The sequence below is a fragment of the Gallus gallus genome, chromosome 1, assembly GCF_016699485.2.
Source record: "Gallus gallus isolate bGalGal1 chromosome 1, bGalGal1.mat.broiler.GRCg7b, whole genome shotgun sequence".
In the NCBI taxonomy this organism is placed as follows: Eukaryota; Metazoa; Chordata; class Aves; order Galliformes; family Phasianidae; genus Gallus; species Gallus gallus.
Window position 1 is genome coordinate 188,525,937 of NC_052532.1, and position 22,358 is coordinate 188,548,294.

The 22,358-nt window shown below is 39.4% G+C and overlaps 1 protein-coding gene across 7 annotated transcripts in view; it reads right to left on the bottom strand.

Annotated features, from left to right (window-relative positions):
* TMEM135 (transmembrane protein 135) overlaps nucleotides 1-22,358 on the bottom strand; it is a 167,144-nt gene that overhangs the window by 86,942 nt on the left and 57,844 nt on the right. For all 7 annotated transcript variants that reach the window (XM_015280334.4, XM_015280342.4, XM_040648167.2 and 4 more), the window contains one exon: nucleotides 11,969-12,034. In XM_015280334.4, the coding sequence (XP_015135820.1) occupies nucleotides 11,969-12,034 (66 nt within the window). The remainder of the gene's footprint in view (nucleotides 1-11,968; nucleotides 12,035-22,358) is intronic.

The following is a 22,358-nucleotide window of genomic DNA, read 5'->3' on the forward strand; positions in this document are numbered from 1 at the left end:
TTCAGTTCCTTCTTCATTTTTCTGGTCACCTCAGTGCAAATTCAAGAAACTGTTTAACTATGAGATGTTAAACCTTGAAGAAGCACAAATGCACTTAGCTTTAGCTTTTAGCCTGAGATTCCTGTGTCTAGGATGGTGACCTTACATGTATAGGCATCTGACAACTAAGCTGTGCGTATTATTTTTTATTAACACAGAAGAGCTTTCATTTGCTCACAGCACTTGTTTTTAAGAAGCTGCGTTTTCATTACCTTTGTCTTTGCCTTTAGCCTGTAGCAAAGAAACAAAAACACATAATGCACAATTCTGTGGTAATATTTGCTTAATTGGAGGTCAACACGGCTAAGTACCGCTACCAGAAACTCAGAAACAGTGATGGGAGTTTGAGCAATTGCTTTCTTACATTGCCCTGCCAACAACCTCAACCTTGTTGAGCCATTTTCTCTAAGGGCTAGAAGTAATTAAGTTTCATTGCTAAATCACTCTTGAGCCTGTCTTGAGCAGAAAAATCACTTATGTTTAATTGCATGCGGTGATGTGGTGAGCAGTCTGTTAGGCAGACTGCAGATAGCAGTTCATTTTCTGCAGCTCTGCGGGGTGCTTAAAAATGAAAGGTCATTATTTTATTCAGGCAGTCACTTGTATAATACCTATTTCCTACAGAAAACAGTACTGCTTTAAAATGCTCATTATTGAAGTTTGTGTTATATCATTACGTATATATATCATTAAATGTTCATACTGAATATTCATTGAATTTAAAAAGATGAGTTTCTGAAACTTAGAAATAACTGAACTGAATATTAATTCTACTATTACAAACAACTACTTAATATTTAATACAATTCAATCAAGAGTATTACACAGTTAAAAAACAACTGTACACGTAAAAAAAAAAAAAACCTGCCTGTCATTTTCAATATATAAAGATGCACGTTCAGTATACACGCGCATAATCATACCCAAACACACCTGAATGCATGCACATGTCACTGGGAATGCTCCCCATGACCTTAGGGAACCGCGCACACTGTTTGTTAAACAGAACCACATATTTTTCACCTGATTCCATCATGAAAGAATTAGTTTCCATAAAATTGTAACTGACGGGAACAGATTGGTTTCATGGTTCAGAACAGGAGGATTGTTCCAGCAGCGCAAACATGCTAACCTTCCTGCTGCTGCCAGGCCAGACCTGCTGCTAGCCCAGCCCAGCTACCCCACACTATGCTGCTAGTCAAGAAAAACAATATTTATTTTTCATAGAAGAAAACAATTTAATACACTAAAAACATTACAATGGAGTCACCAGAGAACTTTTACAATGAAGTTTCATTAGCACCCGCTATTAGCGTTTCATGAAGCGCCCTCACACTTGAGCAATGACATTTGACCTTTCCCATAACAAAGAGTTGCTTTGCATTTGTAGAGTTATTCAGCTATCTGAGGCTAGACTGTTCTCCTGAACATGACACAGGCACAGGGCTGGTCTCCAAGAACCAGCTCACAAAAGTTCTTCATTTAAAAGAAAGAAGAACAAAGATTTTAAGCATGAACTGACTTCAGACCACTGGAACATGGCATCAGAGGTCCAATGAAGCCAGCTGTGCTCACCAAATGAGGACCCCAACCTGCCATAAGGCAGAGATACCCCAGTCTCTGCCATCCTGTAACCAATTCACTAGAAACACTATCCAATATGAGGTTGGGTATTAAAAAAAGATTATTCTCAGAAAGAGTGGTGAGGCACTGGCACAGGCTGCCCAAGGAAGTGGTGGAGTCAACATCCCTGGGAATGTTCAAGAACTGTGGAGATGTGGCACTGAGGGATGTGGTTTAGTGGCCATGGTGGGGCTGGGTTCATGGTTAGACTAGATGATCTTAGTGGTCTTTTCCAACCTTAATGATGTTACAACTCTATGATCACACCTTGGTTTGGGTCTCACCATTCCAGCTGTGGTAGACAACCTTTCTGAGAATTTGTGAAAACGAACAGTGCTCTCATACACCTTCACTTTTGGGGATGACATCCTAAAACCCATAGGGTAAAAATTGGAAATTTTTGTCCTAGATACAGCACGTTGATTTTTATAAGAATTTAGAAAGAGATTACAGAAGGAATATTTAAATTCTAGATTTTGTATACTTTTTATTGTCCATATATTTAAGCGCCATTATTCAAGTTTTACAAATAAAGAAAAATGCACAGCAAGATTTCATGTGGAAAGGATTTCAAACTAAAAGAAGGGAGATTTAGACTGGACTTAAGGCAGAAGTTGTTTATGATAAGGGTGGTAAAGTACTGGAACAGGTTGCCCAGAGACATGGTGGATACCCCATCCATAAAGACATTCACAAGGTCAGGCTGGAGTGGGCTCTCTGGAGCATGGAGTTAGATCATGGAGCAACATGATCTAACTGCAGGCGTCCCTGATTATTTCAGGAGAGTTGGAGTAGATGGCCTTCAAGGGTCCCTTCCAACTCCACCAATTCCGTGACTGACTGATAACCGAAGGTTGAGCCTCTCCTCACAGAAGAGGTGCTCCACTTCCTTCATCAATGTAGTGGCCCTTCACTGGACAGATTACAACAGCGCTGAATAGAGGGGCAGAATCACCTCCTTCAATCTGCCAGCAGCACTCCTCCCAACACCACCCCATTAGCCTGTTTTGCAGCAGAGGCACAGTTAGTACAGTCAGGTACTTTTTTTGTTCATATTTAGTCATCTAACATATGAATAGGGAGCATAACATATTTTGAAATGGGACAGCAGGAAGAATGAGTACATTGAAGATGCAACTGGACATGAAGAAACACAGTGATATTCTTTTATCCCCTGTTACCTGACCAGAGCAAAAAGCCTATGATGTACATTCTCAGTCACTCCAGTCTGTCCAGGTTTTTGTTTCTTGTCAACATGATTTTTCCAGTCAGTTGAGATTTGAGGAACAGCTATGAGCCACTCCTTCATCTCTCATTGAAATGGGAGGACATAGCTAATAAACTGAAGTCAGTGATAATTCCAAAGAGCAGGCATGAAACACCAACTATCGCTTTAACATGATTTTTGTATTTGCATTGCTCTTGTAAAGGAATATTAATTTTCATCAGTTTGGAATTATTCAATGCAAACAACATTTACACTAAAATTGAAGTATCCCATCTTCAAAGTGAATCTACACATAGCATAAGAAATTAATTAGATGACATGCATCTATTTTTATTGTAATGGGTTGAAGAAAATGACAAGGGTAGGACACCATTGGCAAAACTATTACTCCAATAACTCAAGTCAAACTGCTGGTGTGGAAACTAAAGATCAATTGACTGTATGCTTTACTTATCTCTTCTGCAAGTATTTAACATTCTTAAATGCACAGAGGAATGAGAGCACACCCTTAGCTTTATGAATTTAAACAGCTTTTTATGATTTCCTATTTCTTCAGCTTTTCAAATGCTTTAACATGACGTCATCGCCATCACCAGCAGACTGAGAAAGAAGCATGACTCAAATACCATCCTCCTGCAACAGCTATTGTGCTTCTCCTAATGTTTGGAAGTACAGCTCTCCCTGTAGATTATCTTCGCTCTGGCGGAACAATGCAGCTCCCAGACCATGCCTTTGGAGGCAGGGTCTAAGTGTAAAGCAAGATGATGGTTCCATTATAAACCATGGCATGTAAGACGAAAATTCAAATATTTACAAAACAGATGCTGTTGTGGTACAGAAATGTCTGTATTTGAGGTGACAATCACAAACTGTATTTTTAATGAGAAAGAAATTAAGAAATATTATTATCTTAAGAAAACAATTTCGTATGTTCTCCAGATACCATATTTCTTAATTACGAGAAGTCGTGTTAAACCAATACTTAATTGGAAAGTAAATGTACTTCTGTATGTTTAGTTTTGTTGCCATAAACTATAGTGTGCTTTTGCCACGCACTTGCTGTTTTGCTGATGAGAAAGAATAAGAAACGTGGAGAATACATTACAGGTAAAGAAAATTTTAAGAGAAAAATAGATCTTTAAGGTATGTAATTCTCTCCTTTATTTGCTGTTTGTCAAAAATTTCTTGGTGGAAGATATCTGGCAAATATTTCTGACCTTAATGCAATACACATTTGAGACTCATGTTTTACTTCACAAAGGGGAAGTTATGATTATAAGAAGACAAATAAAAACCATCATCCTACATTAAAGATCTACTTTATAACAAAAACAATGCATAGCATGATATGTCAAACATTTTAAATGCTAAACCCCACTGTCCCAGTCTACAAAAATCAGACAGGCTACGTTGTACTTTAAAGAAAATCGCAAGGCATTAATCACTTAGATAAAAGCATTAATCACTTAGTAAAACATCTAGTTCTCTAAGATTCCAAACCTGAGTGTTATCCTTTTAAAGTGATTCTCCTCATATTCTGCAACAGGCATCCTATTTTCTCATATTTCTACCTTAGATTTGCAGCATACACAATATGTACAGTGTATTCATTTGGCAAGTTCCCTACCGCATGAATCCCACCACTTCACTTTAAAACGATCCAGAATACATCAATATATTTCAGGGTATATATGCATATATAATATACATCAATATAATTTCAGGTAAATTAGATATGAAAAGAGAAGAAGACTTCTTCACGTTCAACTAAGGCTTTGAGACAAATTCATCTTCTTTTCATAATTAGAAATGACTCCCAGCCTACAAACCGCATAGAAAGGACAATCCTGCAGAGTGTAGCACCAAAGACGCAGTGACATGGCCAAAATCACCTTCGTACAGCTGAACACTTGGCAGAAACATCACTCAGACCCTGAACAGCTTGAAGGGAATCTGGTAATTATCCTCTTCAGGGATCTATGGCATTCTCTTTCTTTCCAGGTTCAGTTTCCACTGTATTTAATCAGAAGGATTATTTACTTTTAATTTACTGCCAGACATTACTGATCAAGTATGCAGGTCAGACTTCAACAATTAAATTACATTTGAGCTGTTCAAAATTCGGACCTGCCTGAAGGATTTTCCAGGTAGCAATGCAAATTTTAAAGCAGTACTGACACACGTTCCAAAAAGCAACCTTAAGTAAGTGGACTATAAGACATTTCTGTGCTCAAGTATATGTTTTACCCATTTGCTGCTGTTTTACAAGCAGAGTCAAAATCATTTCCAGAAAAGATTTCAGTAGGCAGAAAAGTAAAAGACGTGTATGTCCCCAGTTCCAACCGATGGCTTTTGTTTGGCTGGCTTGTTCAGATCTACTTTCTTTAATACTACTTTTTATTTTTCTAATAATTTTTTTACAAAGTTAAAAATGAAACTTTTCTGTCTCTTGAAGACAGAGAATTAATCACTGTTGAGAAGAAAAGGGACTCAAATCTGCCCCCAAGTAATGGCTTCTTTTACTTTTGCAAAGTAATTCCTTCCAAAAATAAGAGTGTTGGGTAAGAGAAGTGAACACTGAAACATACTGGCACTTTGGATTTTACACCACATATTCAGAAAACGAGGTTTGGTTAAACTAATTTGACATTGTTTCTGTAACATATTAAATTAAAAAAAAATACACATTTTTCTGTGTGCTAGCAACCCTCAACCAGGAAGGAAAGAAAACACCAAATAAGATCCAAGAGACTGACAATAGTACTTTGAAGGCAGGAAAAGTCCATGAATGTCATGACATTGCCTTACAAGAACTTAAGCTTCATTGCAGCAAACCAAATTTCTTTCGTATATGTCAAACACAGTTTGCTATGAAGCATTTCAATTTCCAGTGAGAACAAACGAGACTTGCTTTGACCAACAGCAGTCTTTGAAACAATCCTTGGCTAGGAACAGAAAGTTTAAAAAGTAGAGAGCCATCAGGGCTGTAGTTGGAGTGTCTCCAGTGCTGTAAGATTTATGTAAATCTGAGAAAACATCTTTCCTCACATATTAACATGACAGTCACAGAGTATTCAAGACAAAAGAGTGGAAATCAGAGATGTCAGGGTAGTCTGTGAGAGCAGAACTTTTGAACCCCTGGCAATAATGACATCTTTGTGATAGGAAGGCAAAAGGGTAAGGATCAGATGTCTGGGATCACGTTGCCATTCGGTTTCTAACATGCCTGTAAGTGATTAGGTCTGATATGCCCTCAGGCTGAAATCACAGGAAACCGACTGCCCAAAGCTATTTTATTTGAATGAAAATTCATCTCGAGTGATTCACAATACCTCTCACAATCTACAATGATGGCGTTTATGAAGCCTTCCTGCATGTCATGCATTACAAATGAAGCTGGCCAAAAACACAGGCAGACACATCGTTGCAATAGAACTCAAAACTTAAAAGTCAAATCTTGAAATCAGTAATTTCTAAAATAAGTCCCTTCATAGAGAAGGGAGATCATCATGTAAATGACCGCCCTACAACATGTCACCTTCACAGTACAGAACTAAAAATAATAATTGACATGTCCTAAGATCTCTTTCAAATTGCTCTAATGACAAGTAAAATCAGGAAGACTCTTCTCATGAATATATATATACACATATATATATGTGTGTGTGTATATATATGCGTGTGTATATATATATATGTCACAGTTTTGCTACTAATAATAAAGGTTATTTTCTACCTGACCTAATTACGTAGCTGAAGCTGTCAGGAGTCTACACTGCACCCTGCCATGATGTGGTGGATGAGGAAGGAAAGGAGCCTTTACCAAGTAAAAATTTTATCTTTTTTTTTTAAAAAAAAGGAAAAACAATTCACAATGAAAAAGAACCTATGAGTGCATGCACATATATGCATACATATAGAGACAATGGTTTTTAGAAATGCAACTTCACTAACTACTAGGTTTTGTGATCTTGTGATCCACAAAAGCAAAAAAATGAATGTTTTCACAATCACTTCAGCTTTTTATAACATTTTAAAATGTGTTATTGACTTTAGCAGAATTATGCTCTCATATACCAGAGACATCTGTAGGTTAGTCCTAAAGAAAGAATACTCTGTTCAACAAGGATTGTCATAACAATCGTTATAACACACAAACATAAGGATTGCTCATTTGGAAATAATTGCATTGCTGTTGTTAAGATCTTTCTTGCTCAAGCCGAAGAAAACTGATCTTATCTCAAGAGTCACCTCAGTGCTTTTTTTAAAGCTTGATCTCAAGTCACATAGGTAGAACCGCTGCTCTTGGACCAGGTTATCTCACACCCATCTCAAGCACAAACTGGAAGGCAGAGGAAAAAGTCTACAGAACTGACATAAGAACTGCTGCATAATGAAGTAATTCACATTGCTATTGCCATTTTCATGCATTTACTTCTAAAAATAAAAAATAAATTGCATTTTCAAGTTCCTTGCTAATCCCCTTGAGGGACAGATATCTCCTCAGGTAATGCAGCTAAATCTAACCATTATTGTAAACAGACTCTCTCAAACTTACACAGTCTGGAAATCCCTTTTCATACTTTGTTTCCATTGGAATTTCATGGACAAAAGCTTTTGCATAACTAGAGGGGAAAAAAAGGAGGAAAAAAATCACCAAATATCCTACATTAATGGCATTCTTTAGCAATGCTACAGACTGAGGATTCTATCTCTTTGAAACTATTCTAAACACCTCAGCTGTTGCAGCAATTGTAAAATGGAGCCTATCATACAGTCTAAGCCCTTCTTTTGCTTTGACTCTTCTATGCAAGCCTTTCCCATGTGCAAAATCATTTTTTCCTTGCACATCCCATCACAAGAACCCTACATGAAGATTCTGGAAGTTCCATCATGCTGAAGGTTCCCCATACATTTTAATGCTTCAGATGGAAAGCACAGTCCTTGAAACATGACCATCATCTTCTTCAGCTCTGAGGTAACAATATACATTTTTTTCTGACAGACTAACTCTAAAGATACAGGTCTAAATTCTTTCACCCAGAAGTCCCAGTGCTTTTGGATGAAAAGAGATTAAGACAGCTTACAGACTTGTGAGGATGTTTTAAGAAATGAGTTAACGCACAGAGTTCAAGCATGTCTGTTATCAATTCCAGTTCTACGGGAATCTGGTCTCTGCCACTATCTCTACTGTTTGTGTGAGCACATATATTCCATGGCATTTTTTCTATCAAGGGTTCTACCAGCTCTGCTTATCCTCCTGCTCCTTCTCTGGATGGGCTGCATGCATTTCTGTTTCTCTCTTCCACAGGGATTGCCAACATTGGTTCTGCAAACTGTCATAACCAGATTCCTCCTTCTTAGAGAATCATACCACAGAGTCATAGAAGGGCTTGGATCCTTCCTCATAGGATCCTTCTGGCATCCTCCTGTGGGGATGGGGTGAGCATACAGCAGCAGAAGCTCCAGAGGATGCAGAACTGGAGAGCTATGACTATCATAATGTTTGTGACGTTAATGAAATGCAGCCCAAGACTTTTGTACGTAAGCTCTGACACAGATTTGGTGTGGTCACATTTGTCCATACAATCTTTGCATCATCTTGGAATGAGCTTGAAGTGAGGCCCCACCTCTCGTAATGTGTTCAGTTTTGGGCATCTCAGTACAGAAAGGACATGGAGGTGCTGGAGCAGATCCAAAGAAGGGCAACATAGCTTATGAAGGGCTTGGAGAATATGCCCTATGAGGAGAGACTGAAGGAACTGGGGCTGTTTAGTCTGGAGAAGAGGAGGCTGAGGGGAGACCTTATTGCTCTCTTCCAAGATCTGAAAGGTGCTTACAGCGAGAGCGGGGTTAGTCACTTCTCACTGGTGACAGGATGAGGGGAAATGGCCTCAGGTTGCACCACGGTAAGTTTAGGTTGGATATCAGGAAAAACTTCTTTACAGAAAGGGTTGTTAAGCACTGGAATAGGCTCCGCAGGGGAGGTGGTTGAGTCACCATCCCTGGATGTGTTTAAAAACCGTTTGGATGTGGGGCTCAGGGACATGATTTAGCGGAGGGTTGTTAGAGTTAGGGTAGTATGGTTAGGTTGTGGTTGGACTCGATGATCTTAAAGGTCCTTTTCATCCTGAGCAGTTCTATGATTCTACGATGAAACCTTACAAGGTTCTGCCCCACGCTCCACCCCCACGACAAAGCAGCTGACAGAAACAACTCATTAACAAGGCAACATATTGATTCCCAAAAATGAATTCTCCTTCTGGGTTTGATTCCCTCCCAGGGATGCTGCAACATTTCAGTCAAACCAGAAGCAATACAGCTGTCAAGAAGATTCTTCAGGAACCTTAATGATCTACATTTCAATGGCTATTAACATTATGTACACAAATTTGTAACTACTTTTGGCAGGATGATTTTCTAAACTCTCATCAGTAAATTTATAAACCATATCCAAAAGACAAATATCCAGCATCACCTCATCTTTCAATTCCTTCAAGGATAATTAAAGCAAGATTCAAAAATTCTGTAAACTTTATGACTTGAGTCCAAGGAAAAGGTTGGAAACACCAGAAAAGACATTTACCCTAAACAAAGAATATTATAAATCCACCTGTTGATGATAACTGGATTATAATGAGTAACCTTTCATGCATTCTGTTTTGTCTGCATAGAAGAAATGTTTCTCTATTAAACTGTTCAGCATAGTGTAACTTTTAAAAAGAATTTAAAACAAATAAGTAACTGCATTCGTATTTTCTTCTAGCATTCAACATTCTCACTCTCTCCTAAATATTAAACCGGTCTATGATCTAAATGTTGTTAGGAAAGCCCAACAGTACTTTTGCACATTTGGACTGCTGCCTGCATAGTTTGGAATTGCCAATAAACAAGTTGCTCAGCTTCCATTTCAGCTGCCAACTTCACACTTCTCAAACAGAATGCAGTCAACTTTAGCTCACATTCAGCTTTTGTTCTGGCTTCCTTTCTAGTTACGCACTGTGCAAATATTTAGCGATTTCTTGGAAGAGCTAAAGAAAATTTAATATGACTCTTGATAATTATATTTCCTCTGGAAAAAACATAATTTCATTCGATTAATATCCCTCCTCATTTTCTAACTAATAAATTACAATTCCACAGTGAAATGTAGTGAAGAGATCTTCCATGAGCCACAATAATTTTTACTCCGCATAGAGCCTGACAAGAGTATAAGAGAGAAAAGAGGCCTTTTTATTTTTCCTATTCTAACATGAACTGATTTATAATCAAGCTCCAGGAATGCCCAGGTTATGGTGTCACAAGACACTCACAGTTCACCATCACCACACAGAAGTGTTTTCACCCACTTCCTTCCTTCCTGTTCACGGCTACAATCTCGCACTGCTTACTTGCCTGTTGGTCTGTAACCCTTGAGGCTAATTAATTGAAAAAGATCAGAGGAAGTATCTGAAGAAGAAACGCAAACATTTTCTGCCTCATCGTTTCTATGACGTACGATGTGTAAGATACACAAATTGCCGGTACTGCTCACAACAGAGATCATTATGGCTGTAAATGCCCCAGTATTGCAAGTGTTAATATTATTAGTAACACTTTTATAAGAGTCATTTTAGTTTTTCCATACTTCACACCGTCCATCAAATATCAACAAGGATGGAGATTTCACACACTCTCTGGCCAACTTGTTCATTTAAACAAAGAAAATTAAGTATCCTTCACTGAAAAATCTAAACAGAGAGGACATAGAAGCATTGCACATATTCTATAACTACCGCTCCTGAAAGCTGTATTACATTCTGTATGAAAGAAAGAAGAGCAGAATACAAAAGGTGTAAAGGATCCATATTCAGAAAAGTGAAAACTGAAAATGTCAGGACAGGAAATCACAGAATCATAGAATGGCCTGGGTTGAAAAGGACCACAACGATCATCTAGTTTCAACCCCCCTGCTATGTGCAGGGTCACCAACCACCGGACCAGGCTGCCCAGAGCCACATCCAGCCTGGCCTTAAATGCCTCCAGGAATGGGGCATCCACAACCTCTTTCGGCAAATCTCAGGTACTTCTTCAGACACTGATGCAAAGATATATGTCTTTCTTTCAAAAGAGAAATTAAGACAACTTCATCAGCACAAGGAACATCGTATAGCACAGCTGGGCTTCCAAGGTAAGTTTTGCTCTGATTCCAAATTGAATGCTGTGTCTAATACACAAACTTGTCATAAATTTTCCTAAGAACTTGATGAAACTCAGATTGCCATGGGTAAAAAAAGTTTCTACATTAAAATCCTTTATACTGCAGCATCCAGCAGTGGAAATGCCCATATCAGTTCTCATTTCCAGAGTGTCACAACTGACTGGAGTAAATTCTTTTAAATCAAATTCAACGTAAGAATAAATCGCATCCACTAATATTGAAAATATTTAATCAGCAATGTTCAGTAAAATGTTATCACATACAACACAGAGAAGGAAGAAACAGAAAGGAAATAATGCCAACACAGAAGTATGCATGAGCAACATAATCTACTCCTTCTTTCAGATAATTATCATATTAATATAATATACATGTAATGCATTTTATATCACACATGTAACTAACACACATAATACCTGAAGTTATTCATTTCTTGAGAGAAACAAAGAAAGGATAAAGTGAGCTCTTTACAGCCACTCCATAACAAAGCTCAATTTTTTGTGAATTTCTCTGGATTCTACAGTTTATTTATTTTTAATATGGAAAATTCAGTGAAATATCACTTGGGCAAAAGGATGTGCTTGATAGCCTCTTGTACCATAATGCGAAATTATGATTGAAGCAAAGAGAAAAATAGTGACTTGAGAAGAATATTTAACCTCCCACTGGGCAGGATTTAAATTCTCTACTGTCCTTTAGGAAAAGTGTAACATAGAAATGCAAGTTATATATTGCCCAGCCCTCTTCACTTACCTGAAGGCAATGCAACTCCCCCCAGCAATTTATAAAGCATTACATTACTAAATTTTTACGCCATATGTGCAAAGAAAAAAATTACAAAGAAATAAAAGAAAAAGAAAATATATATATAGCCTTACTTCTCCATGTCTTAATGGTTTGATAGCTCCTCTTGCTACTGCCATTCGGAACAACGTTTCTGTGGCCTGCATCAACAAACACACACAAGCAGTTATTTTTAAGAAAGGTCATTCAGCTCATGAAGATTTATTTCAACTTTTGTCATGAATGTTTCATACTTTATTGCATTTTTTAAAGTGTCAGCTATGTTCACCATCCATTTTACAACTGAATTTTACAAAATCGTGAAACTATTTTAAATATGCCTGGTTAACATTGTCTTAAAACAGCAAACAAACAAGAGTACAATGGAATTCTTCCTTAAAGTTCCTGCAACATTCTTAACTTCAATAATTAAGCATCAGAAAACATAACATTGCTCATATGCAAAAGACACAGAACACAATTTGGAAGGAATCTTTGGATAGGTCAGGCTGCAGCTAGGTTGCATACTTCTCTATGTCAGTTGTCCCATCCTTTGCTTAGTCTGCTGGGACAAGGAACACAGACTTCTGACAACCATAGACCACTGACTCATAATTCAAGCTGTAACACAGAAACAAAACCCATAGGTTCTGTATCACATTTCTTTCTGGTAAAAAGCAGAACCAAGCAACACAACAGAAACAAGCAGAGAAAGTTTCTCTAAATGACCACTATTTCTGTTGATTTCTCAACTTTGGGTTTAAACACAAGTATGCCAAATTGCCATGTTGTTGTATTTAAATGACGGTCGGAAAAAGTAGTCAAAAAATTCACTGGTTACATAAAAACATGGATTGGCACATCAGTATACGCAAGAATAGATTTGTTTCAAAGACCTGTTTCCAAAGTAAGTAGGGAAGCGAGTCTCAATTTCAACTGTAATTATACATGCTTTTAATATCTGTTCCTAACTAAAAAAATTACTCGAGCATTCAGAACTCTATGTTAAAACATAATTATCAGGCTGCTTGAAAAAGGGTTTAGAAAGTTTAAGTAAAAGTAGTTCATAATGTCTGTCTTCCCAAATAGCAGTTTAAGAAGTAAGCAGTTCAGTGCTTACATGACTGCAAAATTTGTGGGGTTCATGCTGCAGTACTTCAAGACAGCAGTATCTCAGCAAATGTAGTACCAAAGACATCTACTGACATTAATTCCTCAGTATTTCTAGATGCGGATTAGGTGGTATTTACCCTGTCCTAGATAACCGCCTGCAGAAAAGAATCCTATAAAAGAATTGTTATTTGCCTTGTTTCTCACCAGTATCTGTAAATAAATGTGTGAGCTCCAGAACCCCAACTGCATAATGCATTTTTTCATTGACACTGCCATCATGCGAGGCAGTGCCTGAGTGCGGCTCTCCTTCCCAAGCCTTCATTCTCCCAGAGGTAAAGTGAACCTCATGCCACCTTTTGTCCTTCCCCAAATTGGTTTCTTTCGTCAGCTCTTCCCAACAACATTTTCAAGGATGTTTCAAGTGAATTGAGAATTCTGTCAGTACTGATGAGCTTCCTTTGTTTCTTTTGAAAACCACTGGTGTGTGTGACTTTCTTTTCACATTCCCTAGTAAAAGATCTCTCTTAATATGCTTGTACATGCACAGTTAATACCAGATGTCAAAACCATTCAGAAACAAGGAAAATTCACAGCAACAGCAAATCTAGCATGAGAGAGATCTCCCCCTATGGGCACCACTCCGTGCGCTGAACCCCACTGAGCAGATTAGGACTGCAGTGATGGTTGTCTACCCCAACAGCACGAGGGGATAAGGCCACCCATAGTTGTTGATGCCTGCACAATAACAAGGCTGGAGACAGAGATCTGCAGATTCCAAGTGAAATTTTAAAGGAGTTGCAGCTTTCAAAAGGATGATGATTAGAATCACAGACGCATTGAATGGATTGGGTTGGAAGGGACCTCAAAGATCACGACCTCACTGCAGCCTTCCAGAACCTAAAGGGAGCCTACAAACAGGAGGGGAGTCAACTCTTTAAGTTGAAGGAAGGAAGATTTAGGTTGGATATCAGGGGGATGTTCTTTACTATGAGAATGGTGAGGTGCTGGAACAGGCTACCCAGAGAGGTTGTGGATGCCCCGTCCCTGGAGGTGTTCAAGGCCAGGTTGCGTGGGGCCCTGGACAGCCTGTTCTAGTATTAGATATGGAGGTTGACAGCCCTGCCTGTGGCAGGGGGGTTGGAGCTTCATGATCCTTGAGGTCCCTTCCAACCCAGGCCATTCTGTGATTCTGTGATCACCTACTTACAACCCCCTGCCACAGGCAGAGCTGCCAGCCACTAGCCAAATGTAACATCACACAAACTCATAATGATGTTCATCAGGCTAGCAAAAATCTGTCAGACTTAAAATATGAACTTATCCATAACATTTCCATTTTGGACAAACTCCCTCACTCCCTTCAATTTCCAGCTCCCTTCTCTGCCCTGCAAATACAGGCAAGAACAAAACCCATGGAATGCTCTAGCATGGCAGAGATCACCAGGGCCACCTGGTTCCTCCAGGGCCGCCCATGCATTGACCACCTCTGAGGATGGAGATCCTGTAGCAACCTCTGAATGTGGAGGAATAAGCACGGGGATATAGAAGGGAAAAGATTTGGACAAGAGCTTAGAAGAGTGACGGGAAATCACAGAATCACAGGGTTTGGAAGGGACTTCTAAAGATCATCAAGTCCAACCCCTGCTAAAGCAAGTTTCCTACAGTAGGTTGCACAGGAAAGCATTCAGGCAGGTTTTCAATATCTCCAGGGAAGGAGATTCCACAACCTCTCTGGGCAGCCAGTTGCAGTGCTCTGTCAGTCTCACAGTAAAGATCATCCACATGTTTGTATGAACTTCCTGGGTTGCAGTTAAACTTCCTGTACTGCAGTTAACTTCTGGTGTTGCAGCTGACAGTAAAAAGATCTTTACAAGACATTATATCATTGTTGGCTACAAATCCAGTTTATGGAACACATCTTCTCTGGTATACTCTTAGTTTTTTAACTTCAAATCTACCAAAGCTTTTAGTATGACAACAGTCAACATTCCAAACTGCATAGAATTCTGATACAACTTGTTTCAATTTTGATGAATTTCAAACCCACTCAATACAAACTTTAAATAAATGGATTTTATATATATACTATATGCTTTTCTTTTATATATTTAAGATTAACTCTGAAAATAAGCGTACAGAGTACTATTCTTTCAACACAGGCTCTCAAAATAATTTCTTGGATGACTTCCGTAGTAGATTTCTACCAGAAAAATTCAACATACTTTTAGGTATTGGGTCAAAACTGCCCTTCTGTCCCCACAGAACAGTTCTCAGGGCTCTTACGGTTCAGGTCACATAACTGCATCTATGAGATACAACTGACTGGAGATATTTATCATCATGCCAGGATAACTAATTAAAAAGACAAAACTGTCCACTTAAGGAATAACAGTACTGTTCCCAAAGAGACAGTTGACTTGGAATTTAGATCACTTTTAACTGCCTCCATCTCTGTTAGCATTAAGATATTCATTATAATCAAATTTTTATGAAGCTGTAAAAACTTAAGGTTTATTTTCATTCAGTTTGCTGGGAAGGAGCTCTAAATAAGAATCATTACGGGCTAGGACCATGACTTTACATACTGCTATTCAGAGGCACAAGTCAGAGGTCCATAATAAAAGAAATCATCAACAGATGGTTTTAGTGATCTCAGTGTAAAATAAATGTTTTCCCAAACTGATAGCAACTGAATCCTAAAACTGTACTGTAAGGAATGCATACTGTGTCATTTTGTATGTGAGGTGAAATAGCAATCCAATGTATCTATCATGGTTTCGTAACTTTGCTATTGGAATACCTATAGCAACTTTGCAATTGGAATACCAATAGCAAAGTTACAAAACCATGACAGTATCTTAAAAATCTGTTACATATTGGAAGGTCTAATGCCATCTGTTGACAAAGATGACCGCACGTCCTCCCGCAAAGAAAGCAGGAACTTCTGTTCAAGTTTCTTGCAAGTGACTTACAGAGAAACCACATGAAAGAAACAGAACTAAAGTGGAAAATAATTGTGCATTATTGATGAAAACAGTGGGAGAAACAACAAGGAAAACAGCACTTCAGATTCCAGATGCTTGAATTTCCTATGTTCTCAAAAAAAAATAAAATGGTCTCATAATACTTCATCAAAATAGTTACTGTTTTACCAAAGTTAAAATGGCAAATATAAGCAGTGGAGAGAACTACTAATGAAAATTAACTTTAGAACCATATGCTTTTTAATCACCTGCCAAATTTTGGCGTCTACTTGCATTCCAAAAAAGAAAAAGGAAGAAAAGAAGAAAGAAAAGGAAAAATGAGTTATGGCTAAAGATATGTCCTGAAAGGCACAGATCTTTGGAATTCATTAAAAGCAATTTATGGGTTTAATTAGAATGAAAATGGTGCAATTTGTTATAAGAACAAGAATGGATGGAATGGCACAAAACATTTTTTTCCCTGTTAAGTTTGCTGATCTTGGCTCCAGCAGCTGGCTGACAGTTCTGGCCTTTAACATTGGTGTTTGTTCCCAAAAAGCAAGCAATGTTAAAGAAAGGTTCATGACAATCTATCCAAATCATCAATAACGTTTTTCAACTTGACCACATATTGCAAATGAACTGTTGTCACAGCCCTTGTCAGCAAACCATCACACAGCTTTTGAAAACAAGCACAAGTGTTACAGCATAGAAGAGGGATTTGATAAGATGCAGAAGCAATGATGAACAGAAAAGCAAACAAGAAGTTTCTCAAATCAGAATCTTTTCCTAATTCTAACCAAAAAATGTTAAATGCGAGACAATCCACTAGATCTAAATGTTCCTCCAGATGATGGGATTGTAATTAACTTAGCCAATAGCTTATTTATTGTTACGTCGTTCAATGAAATTACCACAATATCAACAATGTTCTTTCCTCTCAGTCATGGCTGATCAGATCACTTCTTACCTTTATGTGCCATGCAGGTGACTTAAACAAAGCAAACTAAACAATTTAGTTCCTGCAATAAATGATATTTTGGATATTCTGATATTTGGATATCCAAAGGATATTTGGATATTGCAGGATATTCCTTCAATAAAGGATGTCAAAGATCTTGACAACCTAGCATCTCTTTTCTGGAACTTCCCTAATTTTTTTTCATTGTCAGCTTTTACCATGTGCACACTCAATGCAGCATTCTTTCTCAGTACCGTACCTTCCTTCCCCTTCCATTACTTTAAAAGATGGATAATACAATTCTATAATATAATTCTGTGCCTGCCTCAAATGAAAACACAGATGTAGAAAGGGACAGAAGGGCACTTATTTGAGATATGCACAAACTCCAGGTTACAGTGCACACAAGAGAAGGGGAGATCTGCTCTTACGTATGAGGGATGGAGGAAGACCACCTCAAAGGTTAGAGGACTGAAAGTAAATACAGCACATAACTAGCCATGCATCTTGTACAGCAAAAGTACCAGCTGAATGTGGCTCTCCTTCCTCAGATTACAGAGAACACTATCTCTCTTACTATATATTTGGAAGGTTTGTAAAACTCATCATTAATGCAGCATAAGCAGTCCAGTATCTGCGGAGAGACCTCACTGTGCTCTTTCAGTACTTGAAGAGAGCTTATAAGCAGGAGGGGGAATGACTTTTCACACAGTGCCATAGTGACAGGACAAGAGGGAATGGCTTGAAAAGATGAGAAATTTAGATTAGGTGTCAGGGAGAAATTCTGTACTCAGAGGGTGATGAGGCACAGGCTGCCCAGAGGAGCTGTGGATGCCCCATACCTAGAGATGATCAAGGCCAAGTTGGATGGGGCTCTGGACAGCATGATCTAGTGCCTGATTTCATGGTTAGCAACTCTGTCCACAGCGGTGGGGTTGGAACTAGATGATCTTTGAGGTCCTTTCTAATCCAAGTCATACTATGAAATGACAGCCCTTGTATTATACCAGTGCCCAAGAGACACCAATACAGAGTTTTTGCTCTAAAAATGATTTCTTCCTTTCAAGCTGACTGTTCATGCCAATTTGCATTTTGCAAGCATGATATCAGAGTGAAAAGGCTGACAGCAAGTATGAAAGCAGAGCAATCTACAAGATCTGCCTTTGCTGCAAGAACACCCTTCGCTGCCAACCAGCTCACGAGCCTGAGCCTCCCCTTAAGGAGGGCTTCAAAGCTTCCAGCTGCAGAACAAGCACTGAACAAATGAACCAACTGCATAAATAACCAAGCATTATGCACGGTCAAGAGTATGAAGTAGAAGCATTACTATTTATTTATCTTAATCTAAACCCAGGAGTCTGAAGTTGTGGCAACTGCAACTTTTTCCAGGATGACAATTTTTTCTTCTCCTAATTTCTCTACACACTCTTCTCTCCTCCACACAAAAAAATACTTGGTACCTACTGGGACTCCTGGCCCCAGCCTGTAACCAACTTTCACCTTTTTCTCTTGTTCTCCACACAAAGGAGTGAACTGCTCAACTCTCTAGAATGCTGCAATGAAATAAAAGGCAGTCAGAAAAAAAAAAATAAATAAGTAAATAAAAATCCAGCAGTATAATGCTGGAAATACTTACAAGACAGGCCAGCAGCCAGTTTGGGAAACTGGAGAAATAGAGCCTGGAAAAATGCCAGAGAATGGAGCCCCAGCACCAGTACAGAGCAGGGGTTCTGGATCTGAAATGTTAACCACTGAAGCCAGCTATATGCTCCCTCCTTTGTAATCACAGCTCAGACAGGCAGAAAATACTGGCACATCAGCCCATGGATAGCATAGAACAACTGTCAAAAATGTCTTTGATTAGTAATGTTATCAGATGGAATGAGAGCTTATCCCAGATATGAGTACAGAATGAGAGAAGAACTCCTTGAGAGCTGCTTTGCAGAGGACTTGGGATTCTGATGGACAAAAAGTAGACATGAGCCAGCAGTGTGTTCTTACAGCCCAGAAGGCCAACAGCACCCTGGGCTGCACCAACAGAGGGATGGCAACAGAGACAGGGAGAGGACTGTCCCCCTCTGCTCTGCCTTTGGGAGGCCCAAATGCTACTGCATTCAGGCCCGAGGCCCCCAGCACAGGAAGGATGTGGAGCAGAGGAGGGCCATGAAGATGATCAGAGGGCTGAAGCACCTCTCCTATGAGGATAGGTTGAGGGAGCTGGGCTTGTTCAGTCTGGAGAAGAGAAGGCTCCAGGGATTTCACTGCTGCCTTCAAGTGCTTGAAGGGAGCTTACAGGCAAGAGAGGGAACAACTTTTTACACAGTGTGATAGTGATAGGACATGGGGGAATGGCTTTAAACTAAAAAAGGGAAAATTTAGGTTTGAATTTAGGAATAAATTCTTTAGTATGAGGGCAGCAAGGTCCTGGCATTGCTGCCCAGAGAAGCTGTGGTGCCCCATCCCTGGAGGTGCTCAAGGCCAGGCTGGATGGGGCCCTGGGCAGCCTGAGCTGGTGTGGGGCAATCAGCTCATAGCAAGTTATAGGAACTGGATGGGCTTCATGGTCCCTTCCAACCCAAGTCATTCTGTGGTTCAATGGGTCTATGAAAGACCACCTCAGCTAGCCTCGGAATGTCTACACATTGGCAAGCAGGCACTGCTTCCTTTCCCCTGCATTCAGGGGATCTCCTGCTCCAAAACAGGGAGGAGCACCACCCATACATCCATCCTTTGCTGTACAGGAGGAAGACATCCCACCCCTTCCTGCCAGGGACTGATCCATGGGGATATTTCTGCTCTCTGGCCATGCAGGAAGGATAGATCTGCCCAAGTAGACTGACGATCCTCTCTGAGCTACTGGGAAAACTAAAAGCAAAATCCAGAGACAGCCGAGCCCTAATTTTTGTTCAACTTCCTGGAAAATGGTGGAGACTGAAGCACTCAGTGACACAGACAAGCTACTCCAGCAGATATAGATCTTATAATATTGACAGTTTTATGTTTCACTATGACCACTAAATTAATGAGCACTGCATATATAGAAGATTTTATTTCATTCCTTCCAAGTGCATACTCTGGAATTCCAGATTCATTTAAATATAATCATTTACAGCTCCTTTATCTGCCTTCATTGACCAGAACTTCTTGTTAGCATGAACTACAAGTGGGTTCCAGTCAGTGCATTTGCTAGAAGATTTATATTTAACGTGTTTCACAATCATGGTACTTTCTTTTCCTTTAGGGAATTACCTCATCTTTTATGTTTCCCACTGGTAGCAATTTTAAGCAGTAGCTCTTAGTATTTGCAAACGGAAAAAAATATTCTTTGTCCCAATTGTTTTGTTACCCAAGGATTTATGAGTTAAGCTAATACAAATCTAATCTAAAAAACATTTTCAAACTAGTGATTTATCATCACCATGCTGTAAACAATAAGTATTATAGACTGCATCTACTTCAGATGAGGCATTCAATTCTTTTACCAATCTTATTGTTTAAACATGTGTATGCCATACAGTCTTTCTACACTAACAAGAAGCAGAACACATAGGTTAATGCTATTTAATTTGAGGGCAGCTTAAAAACATGCCTCTCCAATTCATACATAAAAGTACATCTAATGTTGGATAAGAGCTAGATTATTTTCAATGAAGGACGTGCATTTTGGACAAGACCTATCAAAAATGCACTGGTATGATTTTTTGATTACAGGTGGTTGTCCACAATAAATAAATAAACAAAAACACTGATTGTAACTGATTAAAACCAAGGAAAATAATCAGCAAGAAACTCTAGAAGTCAACATCACAGAATCATAGAGTGGCTTGGGTTGGAAAGGACCTCAGAGTGGATCTACAGGAGCTCACTTCAGTCTGTTTGGGCAGACCTGTCCTTCCTGCATGGCCAGGGAGCAGAAACATCCCCATGGATCTGTCCTTGGCAGGGAGAGGTGGGATGTCTTCCTCCTGTACAGCAAAGGATGGATGGGTGGGTGGTGCTGAGAGTTTCCAAGTGAGGCCATTTCAGATGAAGTGAAGAGACAAGATGGCTTCTTCCAAAGGACCCTTAGAAGTAGAAGAGGAGCAGTCAGTACCTCTGGGGCTGGAGCCCCCTCTTCTAGGCAGTGTGGGTCTCGGAGCAAAGCACGCCTGCACACTGACTTCTCTTTTCAAGGAAGGCAGGAAGCCTTCACCAGAAGACTGATGTCAGAAGGAATTCACGCTTCTTTGTATTACGTTATCAGAAGGGCCATGTCTACTCTGAATGCTAAGACTGCTGACAGAAGTCACAGTGGAATTGTACCCTGAAGCCTCATATTTTAACATTCAAGGAGTTAACCTGGATGCTACCCACAGCCTTTAAAACATCAGTCAGACCCAAATTGGAACATGGGAAGTTCCAAAAAACATGAGGAAGAACTTCTTTACTGTGAGGGTGAAAGAGTCCTGGAAAAGGCTGCCCAGAGAGGTTGTAGTCTCTTCCTATGGTGGTATTCAAGACCGTTCTGGACACTTTTCTGTGTGACCTACTGTAGGTAGCCTGCTTTAGCAGGGGAGTTGGACCAGATGATGTCCAGAGGTCCCTCCTAATCCCTACCAGTCTGTGATTCTGTGAATTCCCACAGCCCAGCAGCAGCCCTGAAGGACAGAACTCACAGACCAAGCTTCACAGCAGGGGAAAGTGCCTCTAGCAAGCTAAATTAGCAAAGTGCCCTTAAAATCAAGGCACTGGTCAGACTCAAACACTATGAGGATAAAGTTGGCTACAGTCTCCTCTTCCTGAAACACATGGAGGTCCCAATAAGTTTTCAGTCTGGACTGCTCAACAGCACTGCAATGACCCATACCACTGTTATGAACAGTCCTCAGCTCCATGAAAAACCCATGCCTGGTGTAAAATTAGCTGGCAATTACTGACAACTTGCTTTCTGTCCATAACAATACCTGGGCACACTTTCACGTAAGGGACAAAATTTAACCTACTCTAACATAAAACCTGTAGAAAGCAATTGCTATTATCACACACCAATTCTCCCACAGAATATCAGCCTTCAGTAAAACTGGGTAGGTTGCTACAGATGGTGCTGTGGGAATAAATGCCAGGTCTGTAAAGCCTATTATAACCCTGCTGTAACCTTGCTTGAAAAACTCTTATTTGGAAAATCCTGAATTCATATTTCATTTTTGCAGCACAAAATCAGAATTCATTGAATTATTAAAAGAATCAGTAGCTGAGTATCTGGTGGTACATTAAATGTCGGTTTGTATACTCTGTTGTAACAGTCTGCTCTGTTTGTACAATATATTATTTATGAAAGAAGGAAATTTGCATGCCCTAATGGACAACATACAATGCTCACACACAAGCAAGGGATTTTAAGCCTGGAGTTGAGTTTATGCATTTCTGAGGGTAACACAGGAGCCATTTGCAGTAAATGATCTGGTAGAT